The sequence below is a fragment of the Lepisma saccharinum genome, chromosome 5 (genome assembly GCF_977018435.1).
Source record: "Lepisma saccharinum chromosome 5, izLepSacc3.1, whole genome shotgun sequence".
Classification (NCBI taxonomy): domain Eukaryota; kingdom Metazoa; phylum Arthropoda; class Insecta; order Zygentoma; family Lepismatidae; genus Lepisma; species Lepisma saccharinum.
The window spans coordinates 19,984,916-20,010,845 of record NC_139233.1 but is presented as its reverse complement, the minus strand read 5'-3'; the positions used below and the strand labels follow the sequence as shown (position 1 = coordinate 20,010,845).

At 38.4% G+C, this 25,930-nt stretch overlaps 1 protein-coding gene across 3 annotated transcripts in view; it reads left to right on the top strand.

Annotated features, from left to right (window-relative positions):
- Positions 1-25,930, top strand: part of metro (membrane palmitoylated protein 7-like protein metro) — a 77,855-nt gene that overhangs the window by 19,769 nt on the left and 32,156 nt on the right. For 2 of the 3 annotated variants that reach the window (XM_083122255.1, XM_083122253.1), the window contains exon 4: positions 4,142-4,273. In XM_083122255.1, the coding sequence (XP_082978381.1) occupies positions 4,142-4,273 (132 nt within the window). Of the gene's footprint in view, positions 1-4,141; positions 4,274-25,425; positions 25,456-25,930 lie in introns of all 3 variants that reach the window. The other variant, XM_083122256.1, reaches the window with a different exon arrangement.

The following is a 25,930-nucleotide window of genomic DNA, read 5'->3' as shown; positions in this document are numbered from 1 at the left end:
GCAGGTACACAGGTTTTTACAAACATTTGGTCTCTTACCTAGTGATGTGATGGTGTCCTTGATGTATTGACCAGCGTTTAAGATCCTCTCCCTGAGCTCCTCTTGCGAGTTTACCGGTGTCTTGTCATGTGGCTCCAAATGTAAAAGTCGCCAGGCGTCAAATCGATCGGGGGATCGAGCTGGGCACTCATCATGCTGATAAATCATGTCACGTCTTGTAGCTAGAGGCACATCCTCCAACAACATTGCCATCCTGTTCCTCAAAAAATGTTCATAAGTGATGCCATTTAAGATTTGGGGCAGGAAAAATGGCTCGATCAAATGATTGTTGATTACGCCCATCCATTCTTCTGCCTGGGTGTGAGACAGTAGCTGGATGAAAGTTACCCAAAGAAATGGATTGGCCAAGGCTACCCGATTCCCTGGCCAGCTCAATCCCCCGATTTAACGCATTGCGACTTTTACATTTGGAGCCACATGACAAGACACCGGTAAACTCGCAAGAAGAGCTCAGGGAGAGGATCTTAACAGCTGGTCAATACATCAAGGACACCATCACATCACGAGTTAAGAGACCAAATGTCCGTAAAAACCTGTGTGCCTGCATTCGTAACGGAGGTGCCCACTTTGAGCAAGAAGTGTAATGTTCTTTAATTGTATTGTTCATTTGATTCCATTCACATGAAGATGAATGCAGTATTATTTCTTGTACACAAATGTCAATGTTAGCAACATTTGTACCTTGTTGGATAGCAGATGTCACAAGGAAGTAATTTAAGTAATTTGTACGCATCGTGTTATACCATTTTTGTTATTAATACGTTGCCAAGTAAACTAAGAGTGCATTTTTTAATCATCAGTTGTAAGTTTAGACCCACCCGTTACTTACATCTGATTGTTATTTGGGAAAAACTTTTTTTTCAACGAATCACTTATTCGTTAGCTATCAGAAAACGCTGAAATAAGTTCCATACAATGAGCAGTTTTTTCTCAATTTATGTTTTTATGTGGAAAATTGTCATTTTTTAAAGAAACAAAAGAAATTTGATTATATCGAAAACTACTAATTTTCGGACAGGGTATCATATGGTCAAATTTATTGCAAATTGTCTCTACTTTAACCCCTTTCAGGGAATACATCTAATTACCAGTCACCCTGTATATAAGCTTCACTGTAAGACTAAGGCCGCGAGCGTGAAAATATTTAGATCTACAAGTATTTCTTTGCAAACTAACAATACTATTAATTTTAAAGGCATTTAACAGTTTCACATAAGTAAACAATTCGTCAGGATGTTTTGCAGGACATTTTGTAGGATTCTGTAGTGTCACAGACTGCAGGACATGACCCTAAAGAAAGGGACTGTCCTGCAAAAATTAGGATGTCTGGTCACCCTATTTTAACATCCTTGTCAACAGTAGAGAATGCAAGCTCAAGCTTTCACAGTGAAATCTATTGCATATTTTTAATATACACTGGTCAAAACAATTAGGGGAGCAAGCAAGAAATCCCAAAACCAAAGTTGGAAAATCAAAAGTAGCAATGTATGTTGATGAAGTGAGTGTCTCCTCAACCAGTACAATTCATCTGTGATGAATCATCAGCATGAAGAGCTCTCTAGTGACACCAAAAGGCACGTGGCAGAATTTGTGATATGAGGAGCAATCACGAGGTCACTTGGGAACACTGGTTGTGTGGTGCTGGCAGACTGTAAGTGCAGGTGGGATTAAGTTAAGTAGTGTTGAATAGGAACGATGGCAGAACAACACGATTTAGGGTAATCTAGCGCATGGAGAGCCATTGGGAGGATGGAAGCAGGGCAAACACAACGTGAGGTGGCTGCAGCCCTTGGTGTGTCACGCAGTGTCATTTCCAGGTTGTGGACACGATTTCAACAGACAGGTACAGTACGAAGGAGGCCTGGGCAAGGTCGCCCACGGTCAACAACAGTTAGGGAAGACCGGTACTTAGCATTGTCGGCTTGCAGGAATAGGCAGCAAACTGCAACTGACTTGCAACGCGGCCTTGTTTTGGCAACAGGACGAAGAGTCTCGGGCCAAACTGTACGAAATCGCCTGCGGGAAAGGGGTCTTTATGCAAGAAGACCAATGGTGTGTGTCCCTCTGAATGCCCAACACCGTAGGGCCCGCAGACAGTGGGCTGTGGAACATCGTGAGTGGGGACATGGAGAGTGGAGTTCAGTTCTCTTCTCGGATGAGTCACGTTTCAGTCTCCAGTCAGATAATCGACGCATTCTCATCTGGAGGGAACGTGGGACTCGCAATTATCCTGCACATGTGCGCGAAGTGTCTCAGTATGGTGGTGGTGGCTTAATGGTATGGGCAGGGATCAGTGTTGGTCGACATACCCCCCCTGCACATTATCCGCAACGGTACTTTGACAGCCTTAAGGTACCGGGATGAGATCCTCAGGCCTCATGTTGTCCCAATGGCTGTAGATATCGGTGATCGTTTCATTTTTGTGGACGATAATGCCCGACCTCACCGAGCACGTCTGGTTGACGCCATGCTATGGGATGAGGGTATCGAACGAATGGTATGGCCAGCGTCCTCCCCAGACTTGAATCCCATTGAACATTTGTGGGACACACTCGGAAGACGCATTGCTGCTCGACCAGCGCCGCCTACAACTCTGCAACAGTTGGAAATGGCCCTTCTGGAGGAATGGGTGAATATCCCGCAGGCTGTCGTTGATAACCTTATTGGTTCCATGCAAAACAGATGTGCAGCTGTCATAGCAGTTCATGGCAACCACATGCCTTATTAGAGGTATGGATCTGTTGCGTATCTGTCCATTTCTGTTGTCTTATCACCATGCTGTTCTCCTGATTTTGTGCAGTACCTTGCAGAAATCACCCCTAGAACTCTGTTGTGCTAATGACTCAATAGACATGTATTGTACTGGTTCAGGACACACTCACCTAATCAAAATACATTGCTACTTTTGACTTACCAACTTTGGTTTTGGGATTTCTTGCTTACTCCCCTAATTTTTTTGACCAGTGTATTTCCATTACCTCATGCAATATTGAACACAGTTTCAGTCAATGTAAAGCCACCTTTAGAGAGAAAATTTATGTTTCAGCACTTAAAAGAAAGTTTGGTAATCTGCTGTTTTGGAAAGCACATTTTGCGTTACTCTGAATGTCATGTAAGCCATTTAATGTGTAATGCAAATTTCTATTTTTCATAATTGTTAGTCCATATTTAATTCGATATTTTGGTTAAATATATACCGTATTTACACATGTATAATGCTGAAGTGTGTATAATGTGCACCTGGTTTTTGATGGGGGAAAACAACAAACAGTTATATCTGTTATATAATGCGCAGTACAATTTAGGTTTGTTAATTGTAGGTCGTAAAGCTAATGATATCATACCCATTCAGTGAGTCACCTGTTGCTATGTGGACCAAGATGAGAATATAGTCTTGTGTATGCAATGAGTCAGCAACCCACACCAGCTCCCCCTCTTCCTCCACGGTGTTTAGCATCCCAAAGTTTTCACTTATGTAACCACCATGTTTATTCAATACTAGAAGAAAGAGAGAGCAAAATTATGTTGTGGATTCGTAGCACTCGGGAAATTATTTTCTATTATTTCTCACCTGACAAATATCACTGATACACATCCCATGTGACAGGAGGTGCATGCTCGAATTCTGTCGTAACGGCACGGTGTCGCTAAACTTTCCATTACAAAGTGAAAACATGGGAAAAGGCCATTACTTTTAAATACTTTTTTTTTAAAATTGTTACTAAAGAAATTCAACCTGGCAATTTGTATTTGTGCCTGTTATATGTACGTTTTATATGCAGTGACATACTGAAAACATGCATCGTTTTAATGTTGGCTGTCCGAATTTTTGGGGGCAAAATGTTTAAAAAAAAAAGTGCGCATTATACATGAGTAAATACAGTATTTACATACTTATCACTTTTGATACATATAAATCCATTCCCTGATGATTACATATTTTTAAGAAATGGGGAATAATGCTGAAACATTATTACTTGTAATACTTTTTGCTCGTTTTATTTGTATTGAGTTAGTACTAGTCATATTAAAATAAAAGCCCACAATTAAGAAGAATAACAATATGTATTTCAATTTCCAGGGTCTTCTTTGTGCACATGACGCTGTGGCACAGAAGGATTATTTTCCAAGGCTACCAGAAATACCTTTAGAAGTAGATGAAGATGAAGAAACTATTAAGATTGTGCAGCTGGTGAAGAGTAATGAACCTTTGGTGCGTATAATTTTGGATATAATTTAGATGACTAATTTACATTTACGTAACTGTTTCAGAATTTGGTAGGGAAAATAGTTATTATCTGTTATTCCATAACTGCTTTTCCTCCCCTGATTTTAACTGTTAAGTATCTGGTCATTTTCATTTGAAATATTTTTAACTCTGGTAGTATGCAGGTAGAACAGTCAAGTCAGTGACTGAAATGAATGAATTGAGAAATGTGCAAGGTGACTAGGTTTGAAAGTTAAAGGGAAAACAAACAAAAAAACATGGGACAATCACGAAATGTTTATGAGCAATGAGTAAGTATCTGGTAAAATAAAACTACAAGGAAAGGAAGTGTACTTCGATGAAGTGGGCTTAGCACAGCAAGTTATGATGCCAGGGGTCCTTGGTTTGAATCCTGGCAGGGGCATGAGTTTTTTTTGGAGTGTGTATTCATCAATTTCATCATGTCATCACCCTCATCTTCATCTTCATGGGTAGCCAAAAGTGGCAGAAATGCGAAGTAAAATAAGTCCAATTAATCAATTCAATGAAGTGGAGATATTCGTGTACAGTGGAACACTGATTTTACATTTTTCCCAGCTTTGTACATTTTACCTTTCTGGTCTCCATAATGCAAAATGTCTTGATTGATTTGCTTTATTTTACTTTGCTTTTTGTGCCACTTTTGGCTAAGTTGCGAAGATTGAGATGAGTGATGATATTGATGAATAAGCATTCACAAACATCCATGCCCAGGCTGGGATTCGAACCCGGGATCTCTGCCAACGGGGGCCGGCATAATACAAAATGTAGTAACATTTATCTTGATTATAAATTTTCCCACATTATAAGCTTTATATAAGCTCTTTCTTTTATCTATTGTTCCTGAAATAATCAAGCATTGTATTTTGGGAAAGCCACGGTAGCTCAGTCGTTAGGGTGTCTGACTACCATGCGAGAGACCCGGGTTTGATCCCCATCAGGGGAAAATCAGGGAGGAGACACTGGGAGGTAAAGGTGGCCAGGGGCGTGGTTCTGATCACATCACCCCCAGCTTGGCTGAGATCAAGAAAGTGTGGGGCCCTAACCCCACACCCCCTCTATGCCTTGATGGCGTGGTGCAAAGCACAGGGGAGCACTTCATTGTATTTTGGAGTGTTGGTGATAAGTAGGATTTTCATGACTACATTTTTTTTTGGGGTTAAGGGCAATATGTTCCCCAAAATCTGTAGGAATTCACGTTATGAAAGGTAATTAAATGAAGGTACCTTGTTAGGTCATACTTTGGAATATTTGACCATTTCTATGTGATTGAGCATAGAGTAACAATTGTTTGGTTACAGTCATCATATTTTCACTTTTTCAATGCATGAAGAATATTATTTCTGAAGTGGGTTGTAATTCTCCTTTGTTCACTTAAGTTGTGGAATTTCTTAGAAATGTATATTCTCAGCTCTGCTACCTGTCAGCTAGAGTGAAGTAGGGGTAGAAGATTGGTGGTGTGTTCCATGTTGGTATATTTTAAAACTTCCAAAACTCTGGGAAAGAAAGAACAACAACAAAAAAGAAACCTTGTTTGCTTGTGTAATAAGTCAACCAACTATTTCCTTCATGTGCATTTATTAAATAAATTACTTCAACCCCCCTTCCCCCCTTATATTTGTACATACAATTTTCATGCTATATTGAAATGCATCCATCCCACTCTTCTGATAAACACTCAGCAATTCTGCCACTGGTGCTTTTTCACAACACTAACTGGATCCAGTCGGTCATAGTTTGAATCCACTGATAACCGAAGTATTTTGTTGAAAACATGTACTTGAATGAGTTTCTGAGCAAAGGAGAGACTTGAAGATCCTTAAACATATCCATATTTTAGGGCAAGTTTAAGTATTAATTTGTTTTAATTAATACCTTCTTTTGTCCAGTGAGTGGCACTTGCTGTATTTATTTGAGCATATACAGTTTCTTACAGGAAATGTTTTTTTCACATTCTGTTTAATCTCTGAATCCAATATTTCTCCCCATTCTTAACAACACATCTTCTGATTTTCAGCCTACATGTGGACACTTGATGCAGTTTGTGCAAGTATGTTTCACATGTAGAAATAAATATAGCACACCAGTTGTTTTCTAATTCACTTCCAGAAACTCTTCATACACATTTTCACCACGTTTTATGCATGTACGCACAATAACCAGCTGACCTTTTTTTTTTGTTTGTTTTATTTTTCTTGGTTTTGAATTATTGGTTATGTCTATACTTATTTTTTGTGCATTGCAGTCTGCATGATTCTCGAGCAGGATGTTCAATAGTGCTGTTGACCATCTCACAGATATGTTATTAATTTTTTCAGGATTTGTAAATTATACAGCTCTGCTGAATTTTAAATATCTCTTGTATTTGTACCATTCCATTTATTTTTGTTCCATGAACAATCAGAGCTATAGCTGGAGGTACAGTCAACTCTCGATTCTACGACCCCGGGTATAACGACCCTCTCGAAGTAACGACCCTTTTCCCGGGAACCGTGAAAAATTTAGAAAAAATTAGAAAAATTTGGAAAAAAAAAGTTGAAAAATTGAAGGAAATCGGCCGAAAAATGCGTTGTTTTTTCCTCCACTCATTCCCTTTACGAGCGCTCTACCGCTCACAATTAGGTCTGAACTAAAAATAGACACCACCACACCATGCTTGAGTGATATCCAATAGCACTTGACCTCTGCCCTCCCCTCCCTCAAGCGCACCAATGTTACACCGCACCCGACGGCCGCTACCCAACGCGCCAGGCTTGCTCTTGGATACGCGAGAAAAGAAAATCGAATGTGCTTGGATGTTATTTTAAATCGACTTGACTTGTTTCCTTGTACTAAGAGCTGCTTAAAACTCGCGGAGGAGGGGGGAGGAGCAGCCTGAAATGACTGCTGGACTTGCAGACTTTGCCAATGTGTATGGCAGGTCAAGCTCTTTCATCGATAAATACACCACCTTGAGAGATAAGATCGCAGGAATGTTCGAAAATACAGATGATTGGCGCCTGGAAGTCTGGCCCATCTGTCCAGCTCTGACCTACAGTTCAGCAGGTTCCCGTGAGTGAGCAACTCTCGGCCTTGTAGACGACAACTTCCGGTAACAGCTTTCATTCAAAACGTGTTCTTTGTTCCCTGCAACACTTCATAAAAAAAGCGAAACTTTTAGATAATCAAAACCACATTGGTGAACTAAAGATCGTCAAGCCGCTTAATGCGTTGTCATCCAGGTTTCCATAAAAGTTTACTTCGATCTTACGTGCATCATAATCCCACTTCATACGTTTTCCTAATTGTGTCGATGTCGTAATATCTGCCAAAAAAGTGTTCCGTTGGCTGACTGACTTCTCCCACTTTTCATGTCAGCAAACGTGGGGGGGGGGGGGGGTGCAGATTGTTTCAGCCCCGATTTTCTTGCTGATGCGGGCTGATTACAGGCGAGGGTGGAAAATGACCCACCCCTCTTCCTTTCCTTTGACGTCTAAAATGGGGCAACCAGTTCTGGATATATTCTTGAAACGAACAAAAACCATAGAACAAGTAATAAAAAAACGTGACCCAACTCCCTTTCCCCAGCTCATTCTCCGCCACTGGTGTGCACGGCAATGTTGATAATTGCAGAATTGTTTTTTTTTTTTTTAATGCTGTTGTCTGCATAGGAAATATTGCCCCTATTATTGTCTGCTGCATGGTAAAACGTAAAGCAAGGGTAATTTCTTTCTTCCTTACACTGCTGTTAAAAGTTCCGTCTTTGACAGTTGCGTTATCTTTAAAATGCTGGGATTATTCTCTTCCGCCACCTGTTGCTCGAACTTCCAGCCGGTCTCTTTGTTTTTACGATGCAGCTGGCGCCAGTGTTTTGTCTAGCATCTGCAAAGCTGTCCCTTGCCGATAACAGCGATGACTCATCCAGCGTGAAGAAAAAGGTTATTGTTTTGAATCTCGCAAAGCTGTTTTGATTTGACGATAACGAAATTCGATCTCCAGAAAGGAAAACAAGAGTTAAAATAACTTCATGTTCTGCGCCTTCTGATAAGCAAATCTTTAATTTAATTTGCATCCGCTTTTTTTTTTCAGAACCATTCATGTGGAGGGGAAAAAAAGAGTTCAATGTAGGAATGGTCGCTGAGACCGATTAAAAAGACATTATTCAAGGGGAAACGTTTGGAGGGGTGGGTGTTGGACATCGAGAATACTCCTAAATCCAACATTCAATCGTCCATTAACATGAGAGTAAATAACGATCTACCATTTTGACATGTGAAAATGCGCAATTTCATAAAGCTTGTTTTCAGTTCATTTTATGCTGATGGGCTAATCGGGACTAAATATACAGTTTAAAGTGAAATTCAATTCCAAACCCGAATGATTATCGACTGCCACGCTGTTTAATGAGGTGTCCTACAATACGCATTGGGTGAAAACAGATCGCAAGTTGCGCGTTTCCTTTTTCACGCTGGATTACAATGCAAGTCAAGGAAGGAGTTTGGACTGCTCCCTTGAATGGGGAAGGAGGGAGAATGAAGTTGGTTGAAGCAAAGAAAAGTGACTTTTTTTACGATGTATTTTACACAGCCGAACCAGAACGAAAATTACAGCCCTGCCTTTATTTTTTTTGTCTGGTACCTAGAGACAACCTGTGTTGTTTCTCCCGAGAGATCTAATCTTACCAGTTAATCTTGTAACAGACAATGCTCCAGTGAACCTGTATAAAATCCAACATTCATTCTGCCCGATTATCTCCCGACTTTTGCTGGCACCAGTCTGACTGGTGTCAAGATTCTTCGAGTTTCGCTTGCAATAAGCGAGAGATTGTTTTCCTTTCCATTGGTCTCAGTGCACACGGGTTTCTCAGGAACTAGAATTGTAAGAATTTACTGGAAAAGCAACGACTGTGCACAATTGAAACAAAGTAACATTATTATAAATTCTCGTTTGTGAAAACTTTTTCATGTTCTATTTTCCTTCTCACAACACGCATCCTGTGCATAACAGGTTGTATAACTACCAGGATAAATGGTGTTACCATCTCCTAGGCATCTTTCTGTCCGTTTCAGCTCCCTTTAAGCTGAAAATTGGTGCAAATTCCAATAACGACCCCTTCGAAATAACGACCCTTTTCCCGGGAACTGTGAAGGGTCGTTGAATCGAGAGTTGACTGTATCTATGCTGAGGGAAAGAATAGAATTTGATGTTCCTTGCATTCCTTTGCAATATTCACACATGATCCATATTTGAGACACAGACAAATTACTGTTACGCTACTGGGCTTGGAGTGTATACCGCTTTTTTTGCCTGTTTGAGCGTTATTTGCTTGAGTGAAGAAGCTCTCAATTTTTTACACTATCTAACTTCGTCTGTTTAAACTATGTTGTGCTTGAGCAAAATGCTCACCCCTGTAGCACTCTACTAAGCAGAGATTTATTTCGTGTTAGAAAATATTTGTATCAGTCTCACCCAATGGTGGCAATATGGTAGTCACACGCGTTACCGACTGAGCCACCGTGGCCAGTTTTGAAGATCTTGAAATAGGTTGTTGTGTTTTTTGTTTATTTTATGTCACATTTCTGGTCTCGAAATTGTAAATCTTCTCTCCATTTTATTTTTACGTCGTCAGAAGCAGAATTTACATTACAAAAGGTTTTTGCATATTGTCATCTGTTTAAACAAATCGTTGTTCTCTCACGTTGTTGCGACTTATCTAGTCCTATGGACCACATAGATAGTAACACGATGCAAAATATATATATAGTAATTGTTAGCTTGTATCTTCAGACGGGTGCAAATAGCAGGCAATGCTGTTCACACATTTCAACTGACGACGTAAAAATAAAATGGAGAGAAGATTTACAATTTCGAGACCAGAAATGTGACATAAAATAAACAAAAAAACACAACAACCTATTTCAAGATCTTCAAAACTGGCCACGGTGGCTCAGTCGGTAACGCGTGTGACTACCATACTAGAGGTTCTGGGTTTGATCCCCGGCCGGTTCAAATCCAGGAACTTTTCTAATGTTGGAAGTGGCCCCAGCTCCCAACCTGCGTCGAATAACATAGGTACCTGGGGGAAACCCTGGGGGGTAAAGGAGTTACCCCCACAGCCCCTATATGCCTTCATGGCCTGGTGCTAAGCACAGGGGAGCACTTTACCTTTTTTTTTTTTACCTTTTTACAAAACAAATTTGGAAAATGTGTGGTAGTCAGTTTGACATAATAATGAAACTAATTTGAGAAGTTAAAATATCTAACAGTTATACAACCTCAAGACACCTGCAACTAGCATAAATTCAAGTGTCTCCATGCATAGTGAAGTATAATGGCCATTGGAAACACTGACAGTGGTGCTCGCATCCCAGGTAAAGAGAAAAACCGGGCAGGCATCGAGGCCTGTGAAATGGAGGCTCGCTTGCACAATGTCGAACACCTGTCTCGACGTGCGTGTTGCATATTATTGTAGGTGTGACTCCTTGTGGATGGGTTTCTTCTGGGTCTCGTGCAAGCCTCTGTTTTGAATAGAGCAACGATGCAAATGTTAAAAATAAAATAAACATTTGAAGTATTATTTTATTATTGCCGAATTGAATAAATACTGAGAATTTTTTTTCATGTCTTGAAATGCAACTATAGTATATACCTTCATAATCACCTCATTCATATTCCAAACACATATTTCCTGACTTTGAGTGTTTCCAATTTTCAAAATGCACATATGCATACCAATAGTCATGACTTATTTGATTATCATGAGCAAATTATGTGCAGGAATTGTCTTGAAGAAATAATTATAACCATGATGAGACTCTTAGAGATAGAGTTGTATTTAGAGATAGAGTTGTATTGCAACTGAAAACTGACAATAATTAATTTACTAGGGTGACAATATTTTTATGCTATGCCACAATATTTACTCTTTTTCAACCTTTCTCTATTTTTTTAGTCAGCACCTTAGAAACTGCTCCTTCCTTTTCACTCTAGGTTGGACTCTTATCTGTAATATTGAGGTAGTTATAAATGCATGAGATTTTTGCCTTAAATTAGCAATGGTGTGGATTTTATCTACAATGATTTCTATACTAACCACTTATGAAGTGTTTTTAGTAAGATTACAGTGGAACCAAATAAAATGTAATCCCTTAAGAGTATGAAATTTTTCTTTTTGTGAAATAACATTAATTTTCAATTTATATTTTGGGAAGTGAAGGATGTTGCAGCAAATGAATATACCGAAGGGAAGTTCTCATTTAACTGGGAAACGTGACACCTGAGAGATGGATAAAATTTAATAGAAAAGAGTGAGCTCTCAGACTGAAGTGACATGCCACAAACAACACGCGCCACTTGGAATTGAACTTTCAGAAATTAGTGCAACCTTTCATACCAGAATGACACAGCACTCGGATGGACAATTTTCTCAGTGGCATGAATTGTCACGCATGCACAGTGACTGGTGTGAACCCCTATGTTGCTTGTCGCTCGTCACTTCGATCTGAAGATTTCCTGAAATTCATATTTGATTCAATATTTTTGAGACTGTTAGTGGTTTTGAGTTACGAGTTTTTAGATCCATTTGCTTGCAATTGTTTAAAAATCTATCATACTGTATTGCTATTGGAAAATGGTATGGAACTTATGGTTGACATGGTTGTTGTTGCATGCTGTACAGCAAGAAGAGGGTTCCACCATGTGTTGAAAGGCTGCACTAGAACACAGTAGAACAAAGTGTTAGTAAATCAGAATTAATAATCACACTTAAACTTAATGACACTACAATTTGCCATTTAGATGCTACAAAAGAAAGTTCAAAAACCACTCAAAGGGAGTAAGTGCACAAGCACACAGTTTCAGAAATTTATTGACAAACTTCTGCCTGGACATTCCTATCCCCTGACCCCTTTCCCAACATGTATTTGGAAAGGAGGACAACAACAAGAGGCTTTTTTTAGCCACCCAAATCACAGAAAACGTAAGAAACTAATATTTCTTTGTGAAGTGATCAGGAGTGTAAAAAAAAAGGGTAGAAATTCAAATTTACATTTCCATATGCTTGCTGCATAATCATTCTTTTTTCATCAAATGTTAACAGCTTTCTTTTCTAACAAACAGTTATATGGGGTCAATATAAAGGTCCATAAGGCCCCGTACTGACCTCTTTAACATACGATTGTCAGTACCTCATATAGATTAATAATTGCTTCCCTACAAGTGTAAGATCTCTGAGGAAATAAGAGTCATTTCATACCACTTATATTAGAATGCTAGAAGTTATGTTCTTACAGTTCATATACTTAAAAATACACTTTTGTTGTTGTTATTGTTATTAAATCTCAAATATTGCACTACATATGTTTAAACTACAGATATGAATAGGAAAAAGTTAATGTGATGTTTGTCCTTTTTGTTCTTTAAATTATGTATTTTGTCTTTTTTTCAACTCAGTTTCAGACTTCATTCTGTGATCTCTAACCTTTCATGAACATGTTTTAAAAAAATATTTTTGCATTTAATTAAACTATTTACATCTGCAGTTTATTTACCTATGACCATTTTTTTTTTTTTTGCATTTAAAGCAAAATGTATTAGAGAACTATGAGAAAGTAACTGTAGCTCTATCTAAAACATCCTCAAACATTTAAAATGTATATACTTTTGGAGCAAACGCACGCTTTGCATAGTCCCCACAGGAAGGGTCAAATGACCCCTTCTCTGTAGAATAAGGAAGACTTGTCTACTTATTCTTTCCTTCTCCCTCTTACTTGGAAGTATTTTTACCTTCTCTGCAAGTTCCTTTCCAGCTTTAGTATGTTGTTGTTCTTACTTCCTCTCGACTAGATCATTTTTTTGTTTTCTCGTTTCCACACATTTTCTTCTTTATTCCCCTATCTTTTACCATCTGTTCTCTCTCACTCTCTCTCTCTCTCTCTCTCACACATATGCTCTTTGCTTCCTTCATATCTTCTATCTTAAACTATTCTGTCTTCTGATGACTTGATCTAGGATTTTTTTTAGGGCAAATACCTGTTCTGTTCTTTTTATGAAGGCGTAAAGAATAGTTTTAGATGTTCACAATTCATACAAAATTAGATCTATTTGGAGGGTTTCTATTCTGCCCTAAAATTGTATAATGCTTATTTTTGCATTACAAAGTTAAATTCATTACATTGATACTTTTAACATTTTGTGTGGTCTCTTGTTCTTGTAACTAGAATTGATAAAACAACCTGAATTGTGGTGTGTTCCCTCCTCATTTCACAATGAAGCACAACATTTTAGTACCTATTTTTTTCTAACTATCTTGCAAATTGTATAAGTTTGCTATAGTCGAAATTATCAGCTTCTTTTAGATGAAGCGTTCTTTATATTTGCAACCTTCTTATGGCATGTGTGTGGGTGCCATAATATGCACAGAATTATGTTTGGGAGTTCTGCATTAATTATTGCAATTAATTATCCAATCATAGGCAACAATTTTTGACCTGAATTGGTCCTGTCTGCTGTTGCAAATGCTGTCAAATGTTTTTATTAGGGATGAGACAGATTAATCAATACTCTATCAGTATTGGCCGATGTAGACATAAAAGAGTTTATTGGTAAAATTACCTATCCAATACATCTGTAAATATCATAATTGAGTGCAATATTCTGCCATTTTGTTACACTTTTTATGAATATAAACATACAATCTCCATTAATAGCAAATGTCTAAATATCCAGCTTCTTTTTCATTACAGTCATCTGGTAACATACACTTATTGACGTGGTCAATTCAGGTTCTTCAAGAACCATTTGTACTTTTATATTGGGTCGGTAAATTTTATATTGATACTTGATCGCTATTGGCCAAAAGTTCATATCGGGAAGTCACTAGTTTTTATTAAAAATCTGCTTGAAGACATGAACATTGGTTTTAAAATAACTGTATTTAAGTTTTATAAACTTCAGTTTCATATGTTTTATAAACCTACTTTAGGTGCCTAAAACTTTTTTCTAGCCTAAATTCCCAATGTCTATTGATGAAACAGAAACATGTCAGTATATATACATCCCTGGGAGTAAGGTAGTCCCTGTGAGCAGATTCTCACGCCTTCAATACATATAAAATAAGGTGTGCGCTCTGAAAACTAAAAGATTTTTGCAACGATGCCAGTTTGGATAACAACAACTATGTGCATCATGCTTTCATTTTTAGCTGATATCCCCATGCATTCAGTATGTATCTGTGCATGAACAGGCATGTTCTGCAGGTTACATTAAATGCAGGTGGAAAGACAGATATATATGTTCTGCTTCATCTGTCAAGCTTGATACCTAATCTTTAATATGAACGTGTAATGAATTTTTGAGTTTCCAGGCACTGTCCATACAAGACTTGAACGGAGCCTGAAACCATATTGCAAAATGTACAGGCAATTGCACAAACATTTTATTTTTATTTTTTGCCTACAAATTATTTTGCATTGAGATTTTTTTAATTCTGCATGTTTTTTTTATTTGTATATTCACGATTTTTGAAGCATAAGGGTTTTAAGTATTTTAAGATTTTGCTTAAATAACCTCTTAACGCCATATAGTGGGTAGAGCATGCTCACACCTGTTGATGACTGGGAGAAATACAGTATACTATATAAAAAAATCACTGCACAGGATAGCACATAAAAATTGTATTATTTCGCTAACAATTGTGAATTGTGTCCTCTTTAAACCCTTTTACCTGGTTTTTATTCCTCTCTCTCCTCATTGACAATGCAGGTGGGAAACCTGTGAAGCATTGGAATTGTAATGTGTAATTTTATTCTCTGCTTTATATTTTGTTCTTGGTTATCAACAGGTAGGAGTAAATTTTAAGTTCATTTGTACTCAATTAACAGTATTTATGATATTTGAAGCATTTTTTTTAGAAAAGTGTGGTCCAACTTGAGAACAAATAGAAAAATGGTGTTTTGTTTTTTACCAGTTTGAAGTTTGTAAAGTAGAATGAACATCGTTGATGAAATGTACAAACTTTTATTAATTTAACTAATTTATAGTTAGTGTAAAAATTTTCCAACCAAATGCATTAACTCGATTATATTCATAAAAATCTCTTGTAATACCATGTGCTACACTGAAGATATTCTAACATAGCATGTATATTTTATTTTTGACCAAAACTAGAAATGTGAGGTTAGAATAGATGCTCATTTTAGGTGATTTTATAAAGTGAGAAGTTAATTTTCCTTCCATGTTATGTAACAAAATGATGCAAAATTTTCAACAAAATTCAAAGTAAAATCTTAAACTGTGCAATTTTCAGCTTATTGTCCGGCGCAGCACTTTTGTGATTCTGGAGTATACTCTGAGTTCCGTAAAATCCAGTAACATTATTCATTTCTATGGCAGAATGTTGAATGAAAACTGACCTCTTTAGAGAAGAATAAGAATTAGAATTTTTCATGACCTTTCTCATAGGTGATAGAAGGTGAATACCATGAACATCCATACGTAGATATTTTGTTTTGTTTACTGTAATAAGTGTAAAATTTTCGAAATCGAACATAATTATTCATTGCAAATTGGAGCCAGTTTGTGTACAAAATCTTATTTTTTTAAAAAAGTACCAATTGCATGTGTGTGTGTAAATAAATTATTGAAGGAGGAATTTAACATTTAATTTCTTTGTCTTTCAATTAAATTTTTCTACAAAAGTGCATGTTGAATAAAGACATAATAATGTTGTTTATGAACTCTGAACCCTTCAGTATCCATGCAAATTAATTATATTGCACTGCTTTGTCCTTCCTGCTTCTACAACAAATCAAGGAAACTGTTCTCGTCTTTGGTATTTTTGTTTCAAACGTTTTGTACTGATGGTTTGGATTTAAAGATAAGTTTGAGTAGTTTTAAATAGAACATTAAGTTGTGGACTTATTATATCCTGCAAAGTTACTGTTCTTTGTATTGCAGGGATCTAATTTAATTTTATGTTTAGTGCTGTAGTGTTATTCTGTATAACTTCATAACCTTTATTTATGGTACCCTACACTTGATAAAGTGTGAAGAAAAATGTTTCTAATGTGGTAAGTAGTTAGTTACTGTGTTTCTTATGATCTGAACATTGAGGTGTTCTTTAGGAAATTCAAACGATCACATTGTGTGGCCACTAAAGAATTGAAGAATGGCTTAAATATAAAGGGGAGGAAGTATAGTCTCTTGGAAAGACATCTAATGAAGGCATGGTGGTGACTCATGAAAAACCTTTCATTTCTTATGAAAAGTGGCTGATGCTGAAATGAATTTGATAATTACATATCTAATCAAATCTTTGGCATTCTTAAATGCAGCATGTCTTCCTGTCTTGACCAATACATTCTTAGTCAATCCATCAATCAATCAAGCCTTCCCAATGACGTAACATTGTCACCTTGCAACTGGAAGCAAACTTTGACTTTGACATTCTTTGAAATGTAGTTTTGACTGCCTTTGCTTGCCAATTTCCTTCAAATCTATCGTGACATCATACTTCCAAATAGGCATCTTCTCATCAGAGCTCCCCAAAAAACTATCTTCCATGTGTGCTGCGCCAAGTGGTCTGTCCATTGAGGTATTCTTTATTTAATTATTCTTATAATATTTGGAGACAAATGTCGGATACCTATTGCTGAATAATAATAATAATAACAACCCATGGTGCAACAGTCCATTGAGGATCTTGGCCTACCTACTTACTGCCGGCCTCACTTCCACGTTATCCTACTCACTCACCCGAGGTGGGAGATCATCCAACCTGTTACGGGGTGATGTGTAGTCAGCATGACGAACCTCCAGTTGTTGTAGGTGTTCATGGCCAGTTTATGCTACTCATTTGTAGCTCTCCAATTTCCTCACGATGATGGGTGGGCCACCTGTCCCATGCACAGGCTAAAATCTCAAGAGAAAAGTTCTTATGCTTCCCCCAGGAGTCATGAACCTGCACTCGTCCTGTAGCCGGAACCCAAAGCATGAAGCCTTAGACCGATTGCTAAATAAATGATTAAAGTACTTCAAAATTGCAGTGAGTGTTACTGTGTCTGGTGTGCACATAGTACACTGGTCGACAATTGCTAAGGAACAAACACGTTTTGACCAATAACTTTTGACTACGTGATCAGGGTGCAACAAGTGAACAATATATAAGTACAGATATCAGTTAAGGTATATTGAGAAAAGATGACAGGGATTCCCCATCAACCAAAGAAACAAGACGTCATAAAGCAAAACCAGCATAAGCAAAACAAAGTGAGGAAAGCACATGAATCACAATTTGGCATGTGTAGAGTGAGTCCAAAGGAAATCAGTATCGCGTGTGGCCACCGCGGACTGCACAGCAAGCTGCTCAACTGTTCGGCATGCTGTCTATGAGAGCGTTTGTGAGCGTGAGGGGTATATTGTCCTATTCTTCCTGAAGTGCAGTTTTCAGCTCTTGGAGGGTCCGGGGTGGAGGATTCCTTTGTGCAACCTGCCTTCCTAGAACATCCCACGCATGTTCGATGGAATTGAGGTTCGGTGAATATGCAGTCCAGTCCATGTGGGTGATGTTTTCTCTTTCCAGTGTCTCTGTCACTTGGACAGTTCTGTGTGGACTCGCATTATCATCCATGTAAAGAAAGTCAGGGCCCACTGCACCCCGACAAAAACGAACATAACCTTCCAGGATCTCGTTAGAATACCGTGCTCCAGTAACGGATTCTGGGGCGAAGATGTGCAGTGGTGTTTTCCCATTTTTCATTATGCCCGCCATACCATGACCTGTCATGTTCACAGATGTGCTGTGCATGATATCATGTTCCCCCAGAGGGGGCCACTCCGCGACTTGCACGCTATTGGCTAGAGTTTGTGACGTCACCAAGCGGACACGAGCGGAAGAAAGCTATGCGTAGAATGTAGCAGAAAGCCCATGAAACGCTGTGTTTTCATGCATCTTTTGATATTATACACCAAAGCTGTTAATTTAATTTGACAACAAGAGATCAAATACGCGATAGAAGAATACAATTATTCCGAAACAATGCATAGTTTATTTTTCAGACATTATTTGGGTGATATCTTGTCCCTGTAGGCTGTAGTCCACTGCCGGTTTTTCTTTCCAGCTAACCTATTGCATTTATTTTAAATGTCTAATTCTAAGGAAAGTTCTTGCCCGGGCATATTCTGATATGACTTTCTACTGAATATCCTGGAATTTCCCTTTAATATTTTTACGTTACTTTCCAGATTCTCCAGTTGATCACCAGGATGAGAATAAATTTGTTTTTGTTATTTAGCGTCTTCTTCCACTTCTGGCTAATCGCGACGAACAGGATGAGTGATGATTAGTTTAAATTGATGAAGGGACACTCGCAGCAGGCACGTATTCAAGGGGGCTTAGGGGGCTCGAGTCCCCCCGCCGAAAGTTTTCGGTTTACACTAGATAAAATGAGGTTTCTTGTTTCTTGTGGTGTGAAATAAAATAATGTGACGATAATTTAAGGAGAGAAATAATTATCGAGTCAAGCACGTATCCAAGGTGGTAATCAGGGGCTCCAGCACCCCCTTCAGGAAATTTTTCAGTTTACGCTGCATAAAATTGGGTTCATGGCTTCTTGAATAATGTGATGATAATTTGAGAGAAATAATTATCGAGACAAGACACAGACCCTGTTATTGTCAATAACGCGTATCCAAGGTGGAGATCAGGTGGCTCGAGTCTCCCCCCCCCCCCCCCCCCGCCTCAAGGATATTTTTCAGATTACACTAGATAAAATTAGGTTTTTGGCTTCTTGAATAATGTGACGATAATAAGGAGATATATAATTATCGAGGCAAGACGGAGACTGTTCTATAACCCTGTTATTGTTAATAGCACGTATCCAAGGTGGGTTCAGGGCGCTGGAGACCCCTTAAAGTTTTTTCATTTTACACTACATAAAATTAAGTATTTGTTTTCTTGAATAATGTGCCGATAATATAAGGAGAGAAATACTTACCAAGGTATAACCCTGTTGTTGATAATATTGCATTAAAACTTTTCTTGCGCGTTCGGTGTTGTCGCAGCATGTGTAAAGACTTGTCAGCATTTGGAAGTTGCAAACGTAGCGCCACACGTAGGGCGATTCATTGCAATTTTTTAATCTCTGCCAAGCGCGAGAGAGAACGTTTTTGAATAAGAGAAGGAATCGAACTACTGGCAATATTAACGAATCCTTTTATCTGCGGAACGTTCTAGAATATAATGAGATTAAAATACGCGGCTTCAATTTTCAAGTTGATCTGTACAACAGAATCGGTTAATGAGAATTCAAAGGTAAGTGTGACAGTTTACACAGTCGATTAGTGATCAGTCAGTGTCCATTGGTGGTTTTATAAGATCTGGTGATTCGAAAATGAAAAGGACTAAATACCGTAAAGGAACGAAGTCTACTACTAGTTCCAGTTCGGGTCCGACGCTGAAGACATTGACGACAGCGGAACTTCCAGAGCATCAGTGTAGTGCTACTTCTGTTCTAGGGCCGAAGAGATGAAAGATCTCTCTCTAAAGTGAATATTTCAGCAATACCGGGTATTGGAGCAGTTTATTAAAAAGAAAAAAAAAACAGTGACGTACGGTAACGTCAACATTTGGGGTAGCAATCAGTGGCGTGCCCAAGGAGGTTTGATGTGGGTCATAATCTCTCCTCCCCCCTTTAGGGCCTAGTACTCCTAAAAATATCAAATATTATGAATGTCAACAAGCAGATGCACTGAAAGAGGATATATAAACATTTTTCGTCAGAGGCGCAACCACGAATTTTTGTGGGGAGGGGGCAAGTACCAGTTAAACGTACCAATAATAATAACAAAAACATTAATAATGACTTTAAATATATATATATATATATATATATATATATATATATATAAATAATAACAACAAGAACAATAATAGCATTATTATTATTATTATTATTTCTACTACTGCTAGTGGTAGTAGTAGTATCAAATACGTTATTATCCTCTTAAATTACGCAAAAACGGGGTAGATGTGTGTGCTAAAGCATTTATTTGGAACAAACTATTTGAAATATTTTTTCTACACCAGCAACTTTACATTAGCTATTAATGGAAGACAAGCACACAAACTGTATTTTGGAATAGCAGAAAATGCATGCCGAAGATTTTTTTTGTACATATAGTAACATGTATACCTTTCATATGCAACATATGTTTTACACATATGCAACATGGAGCGACATAAAATAAGAAAATACATATGCAAGATGCTAACACTAAATTATGTACGTATTCAAAGTTTTTTTCATTACATATATACAAAACATATTATTTAAATACATCACATTACAAAAGACAATTATATTGTGAGCGAAGCGAGCAAGAAAAATTTTTGATCCAATTTTTGCAATTTAAAACAATATTGATTTAATAAGGAACAAATAATATCACATGGCGCCAAGGCATTCTCTCTTTCACATTTTTTTTAAAATTTAGATTATTTGGCGCCCATGGCCGACTCCCGACGCCCCCTAGCTACGTCTCTGAACTTGACGAGACTGAGAAAAGCTGGCACTGCAAGCAAAGCGAGCAAGAAAATTTTACGAAATGTATTTTTACTTGTAGAAAATTTGAAATAGAAGGGGGCAATTTCTCCTCTGTGCCCCCTGCAGGTGTCTTTGGCCATCAATGTTTGCCCCCCACCTAGAATTGACTTCCGTCGAAGGTTGGGGGACAATGCCCCTGCCCTCCCCTGTGGTTGCACCACTGAGTAAGTCCGAAATTTGGAGGAACAAATTGAATCAATCCTGCTACAGCAACTTTTTGGGAAGCGATGATCACTTTCTTCCAGGCGATTTTCTTCTATTATTATTGCACGTGGCAAGAGCACAAACAGGTTGATTTGTTCTCATTCTACCGGCATTCAAGAAAAAGTGTGTATAAGTAAATAATCGACCCATTTATCTCAAGCTTCCGTATACGCTAACGAAGTAAGTTCCATTCTGTCCTCTTAATGACGTCATAGCGCGCACAGAATCATGGGAGAAAATCTCGGAACCTCGGGAATGGCATACCTTATAAAGGTACCTTGATGTTCCCCATTCTCTCCACACCAATTGATGTCCAGAATCACTTGTCACACAGTACCGCGATTCATCGGAGAACATCATATTTGCTGGTCAATATGTGTTTGTTCCTTAGCAATTGTCGACCAGTGTAGTATTAGTTGAAACATGAGGCGTAGAATTTAAATTATTACTTACTTACCACATCAGCTACATTTTATAATCTCTCCTTTGTGCCATTCTTTTTAACCTACATGGTATTCCTTCAACAACTAATGATAATTCATGCCCAAAAGGAATGTGAGTTGAACAATTACCTGAACTCATCAGAAAGCCAATTGGAATATGCATCCCCACACTGTGTAATCTTGGTTTCACCTCATTACCTCAAATACTTACTTTTTCCCCTTCTATTTTTAGTAGTACTGTACTTACAAGTAAGACTAGGTAAATATAATACATCAGTTATGTTTATGGAGATGTTTCTAGACTGCCTAACTTTGAACCCTGAGTAATGAAACTTGCCTATTTTATACTCTTTTGCCCCTGTAAATTGTTTGAGTTGCTGCTTAGTTTGTTTACATCTGCATTTTATTATTAACCGAATCTAATTGTACTGTTTGAAATAGTATTCATAGACAGTGGTTCCGTTTGAATTACTTGTAAGCCATTTCAGGTGAATACATCCGATAGTGGCTGAAAGACCACATTAAAAAATATGGTTTATCTAGTCCAAAACCAGTTAAAAACATTGTTTTTATCTGCTGTTCTCTGTCAGCTCCCCTTTTCTCAACATGTATGTATTGTTTTAAGGAATTATAGACTTTTACGACACTTTTATTTCTCAAAGGAGATGACAGGCAGAAAAATTAGGACAGATCCCATTGCATTTCATGTGGAATCAGCTATTGATCGAGTCAATCTCTTAGACTGTAAGTCAATCCATACAAGCTGAATTTAAATGTGGAAATGTAATGACAATTTTTGAAAACTTTCATTTTAATCCAACTTACTTCCATGCAATACATATGATTAGATATTTCCATTATGAATGAACTTTTCACTCCGTAGTGTCTGCATATAAAAATTGCTTTAAAAATTTGCCTCTGTTTTTAAACATGAATATAAGGATGGCTAATTACAGATATTTTCCAGTAAGAAAGTTGCTGAAAATAGAATCTGCTGCCCTACTCAGTGCAACAACTTCAGACTTCATACTTGACTTGTTGCTCATAGTAAGGTGTCTATGAGTTCACAAAAGAATTGTACATACAAATAGATTAATTGAAGATTAAGTGCATACAGGAGATGTACTACGTAGAAAGTTTCAGTGAAAATGCAGGCTCGACCAGGACTCGAACCTGAGTCTCTGGCATACTGTGCAATTGCTCTACTACTGAGCTACCGAACCGACCTGGCCTCACCTGATTTTTCGCTATCACTGCTGAGCCGATATTGATGCCAATGTCTTGGTATCTTTCAATACGTGTATCAGTATTGCAAACTATCGCTTGGAATTTTTTACTAATACTGGTTGATACTTTTCCAGCTTTTTTGTCTTCCACGATGTCTGCAAAAAATGCCTCGCATCAGTTTCGCAAATTCTCATTATCCAAAATTTGAAGTTTCTTTTTATTTTACACTGGTTTTGTGTTAAGAACGGAATTGTGTGATTAAATAACATGCATTTTAATACTGTGATGTAATTCTTGAATTATTTTAAACAAAACTCTCGGTAAATTGAAGCATATAACGAGTGGAATACTTAACACACTAATATTAATCAATATTTTGAACCACTTTTAATTGTTCCAATTTTCTCAGTGAAAATATCGGTATCAGCTCATCTCTATTATTTTTATCTTTTGAAGTGAATTTTATTATGTAGAAATCTAATTTATATGTCTGACACACATGTGGCAGATGATCAAAGTAGTAAGAAAGTAAGAGATGTTGCCATGTTGTTTAACAGGCCTACTCATGTTTGACTGTATCATCTAACTTTGTGATATTCCTGCACCATTTCTCTTTGCAGTATTTAACTTTGGATATTCCTAGTGAATATGTATGAATAATCTCATCAGTGATATCAACACTTTTTTAATACATATATAGTTTAAATTATAACTGACATGTTATGAAATACACTGCCTGACAAAAAAAGTTAAGCACCCAGAAGGAGTTGTTGGACGTGAATGAAACTACATATGCTGAAAGTCCATGTACCTTTATTGAACTGATTACAATATAGGATGCAAGAGTCAAGCCCGTTGGCAGTTACAGGTGGAATGGTGGCACCAGGTCAGTAGGGTGTCGCACCCCCTCTGGCTGCAATGCATGCCCTTATGCCATTCGGAATAGTGTCAAACAGCCTTTGGATCCTCTCCTGAGGCACGTTCGTCCACAGGTGTTGCAGCTGTCCCTCCAGATCCCGCAGGTTGGCACTAGGACGGAGTCCCCGTCCAATGTCATCCCACACATGTTCAATGATGGAGAGGTCCGGGGATCGTGCTGGCCACGGGAGGACCTCAACATGCTCTAGGCAGTCCATAGACACATGGGCTGTGTGTGGGCGTGCATTATCTTGTTGGAACACTGTCCCAGGGTGCTGTGCCATAAGGGGTAGGACGTGTGGACGCAGAATGTCTGTGACGTATCGCTGTGCCGTCAAAGTCTGCCAAAGCACTATTAGAGGTGACCTGAACGCATATCCAATGGCTCCCCACACCATGATGCCAGGGGTCACACCTGTGTGTCTCTCCACAATGTAGGCAGGATGTGCCCTCTGCCCTCGACGCCGCCAAACCCGCACACGATGGTCATCGGAGGTCATGGAGAAGCGGGACTCATCACTGAACATGATGTGATGCCATTCGTCCTCTGTCCATGCCTCCCGAGCACGGCACCACACCAACCGCAGGTGTCGGTGTTGTGGTGTCAACGGCAACCGGCGCATGGGGCGGTAGGACCCGAATCCGGCGGATGCGAGTCGTCGAGACACTGTGCGGGAACTCTCAGGATGTTGTAGAGTGTCCAGTACATGTTCCCGGATGACGGGTGCCGAAGTTGTGGGATCCCGCACTGCTTGGAGCGCCATACGACGGTCCTCCCTCGGGGTGGTGTTTCTTGGTCGATCTGAACCTGCACGACGTGCATGGGTGCCCTCATGTACCCATTGATTCCAATATCGGGCCACTGTGACATCTGAATGGCCCACATGCCTGGCAATTGCCCGATACGACCAACCCGCCTCATGCAGTCCCACAATGCGGCCTCTGTCAGATGCTGTCAATTGCTGGATCGGCTGTCTACCGTGTCTGCGAGGCATCGTCGGTGCTTCGTTTTCCTCTCTGAACTTCATGCTGCACTGTCTGACTCGCAGCAGGTGACTGGTCCCACCTTATTAGCAACAGGAGGTGACGTCACAAATGCCCTCTAGTGGGCATTCTGCACATTACAGATCCTTGTACATCTAATCATTTACTCACACATCAATGGTATGCAGGTATACCGAAATGGGGTAATCTTCGACCACTCCTTCTGGGTGCTTCACTTTTTTTTGTCAGCCAGTGTATAATAATGATATTTATGTGTAATGTTGTTTTTATGATGTAGTTTTATACTTTGTAGTCATTCTGCACTCAAGTTCAAATAGTTCTATAGTTACTTCTTACAGAAAACTTTTATTGATATCTAGAATGTATAGATGAGATGACAGCATTTATGCATACGTTACTAACTTTAATAACAACAGATATCAAATAATAGCATGGATTGTACACTTACAGAACAAGGCTAGCACTTTCTTGTGTAATAAATTAGATTGAAAGTATTTAATATTTCAGAACTACAGGTTCGAGTTCGTTTATTTTTTTTTTAATGGTTCGATGTGTGTTCCTTGAGCTTAATGTAAAGCTGAGATGTACTGAATAAAATTCTTCTCGGTTGTTGTTTAGTGACATTTTGACAGGAATGATTAATTTTTTTGCAAGAAATGTCTCTTGATTTTGTTAGTGTTAGAATGCCTATGGAGCTTTTGTACTATCATTGTCTTTTCTTTCATTTGATCTGCTTGCAAAGACTGGTGCCCAAAGTGTTGAGCCAATTGTGGTAAGTCCTCTTTCCGTGTAGATGGATGTTTGTTGTCTGTCTAGCATTCTTTTACGCAGGGAAAAAATAGTGTCTCACTTTCTGATTTCTCAGTTATTTTATTTTGTTTTCTTTGATGGCATTGTTTATTGTTGCACTGTGAAGAATTTTGTAAACTTTAAGTACTTGGTATGTATATAGCTTGGCTCTTAGAATTTATGGCATGCTTCCTAGTTCTTTCTCACTGCTTTTCCTATTAACAATTTTAAAAAAATAATTTTGTTACTTGACTATAGCATCAGATTGGACCCTTCATTATTTGAATATTTACAAGCTCTGTGGCATATAATCGTCTTTTTCCCCCCGTTGCTGAAACAAAAAGCTCTTAAATATACATTCCAGTGGAGGGCCCAGGATTTTTTTTTGAAAAAAAAGAGGGGGGTTACATGTACTTTGTTGCCATCCTTTTCTGCCTTTGACGTTTCACCCCCACCAA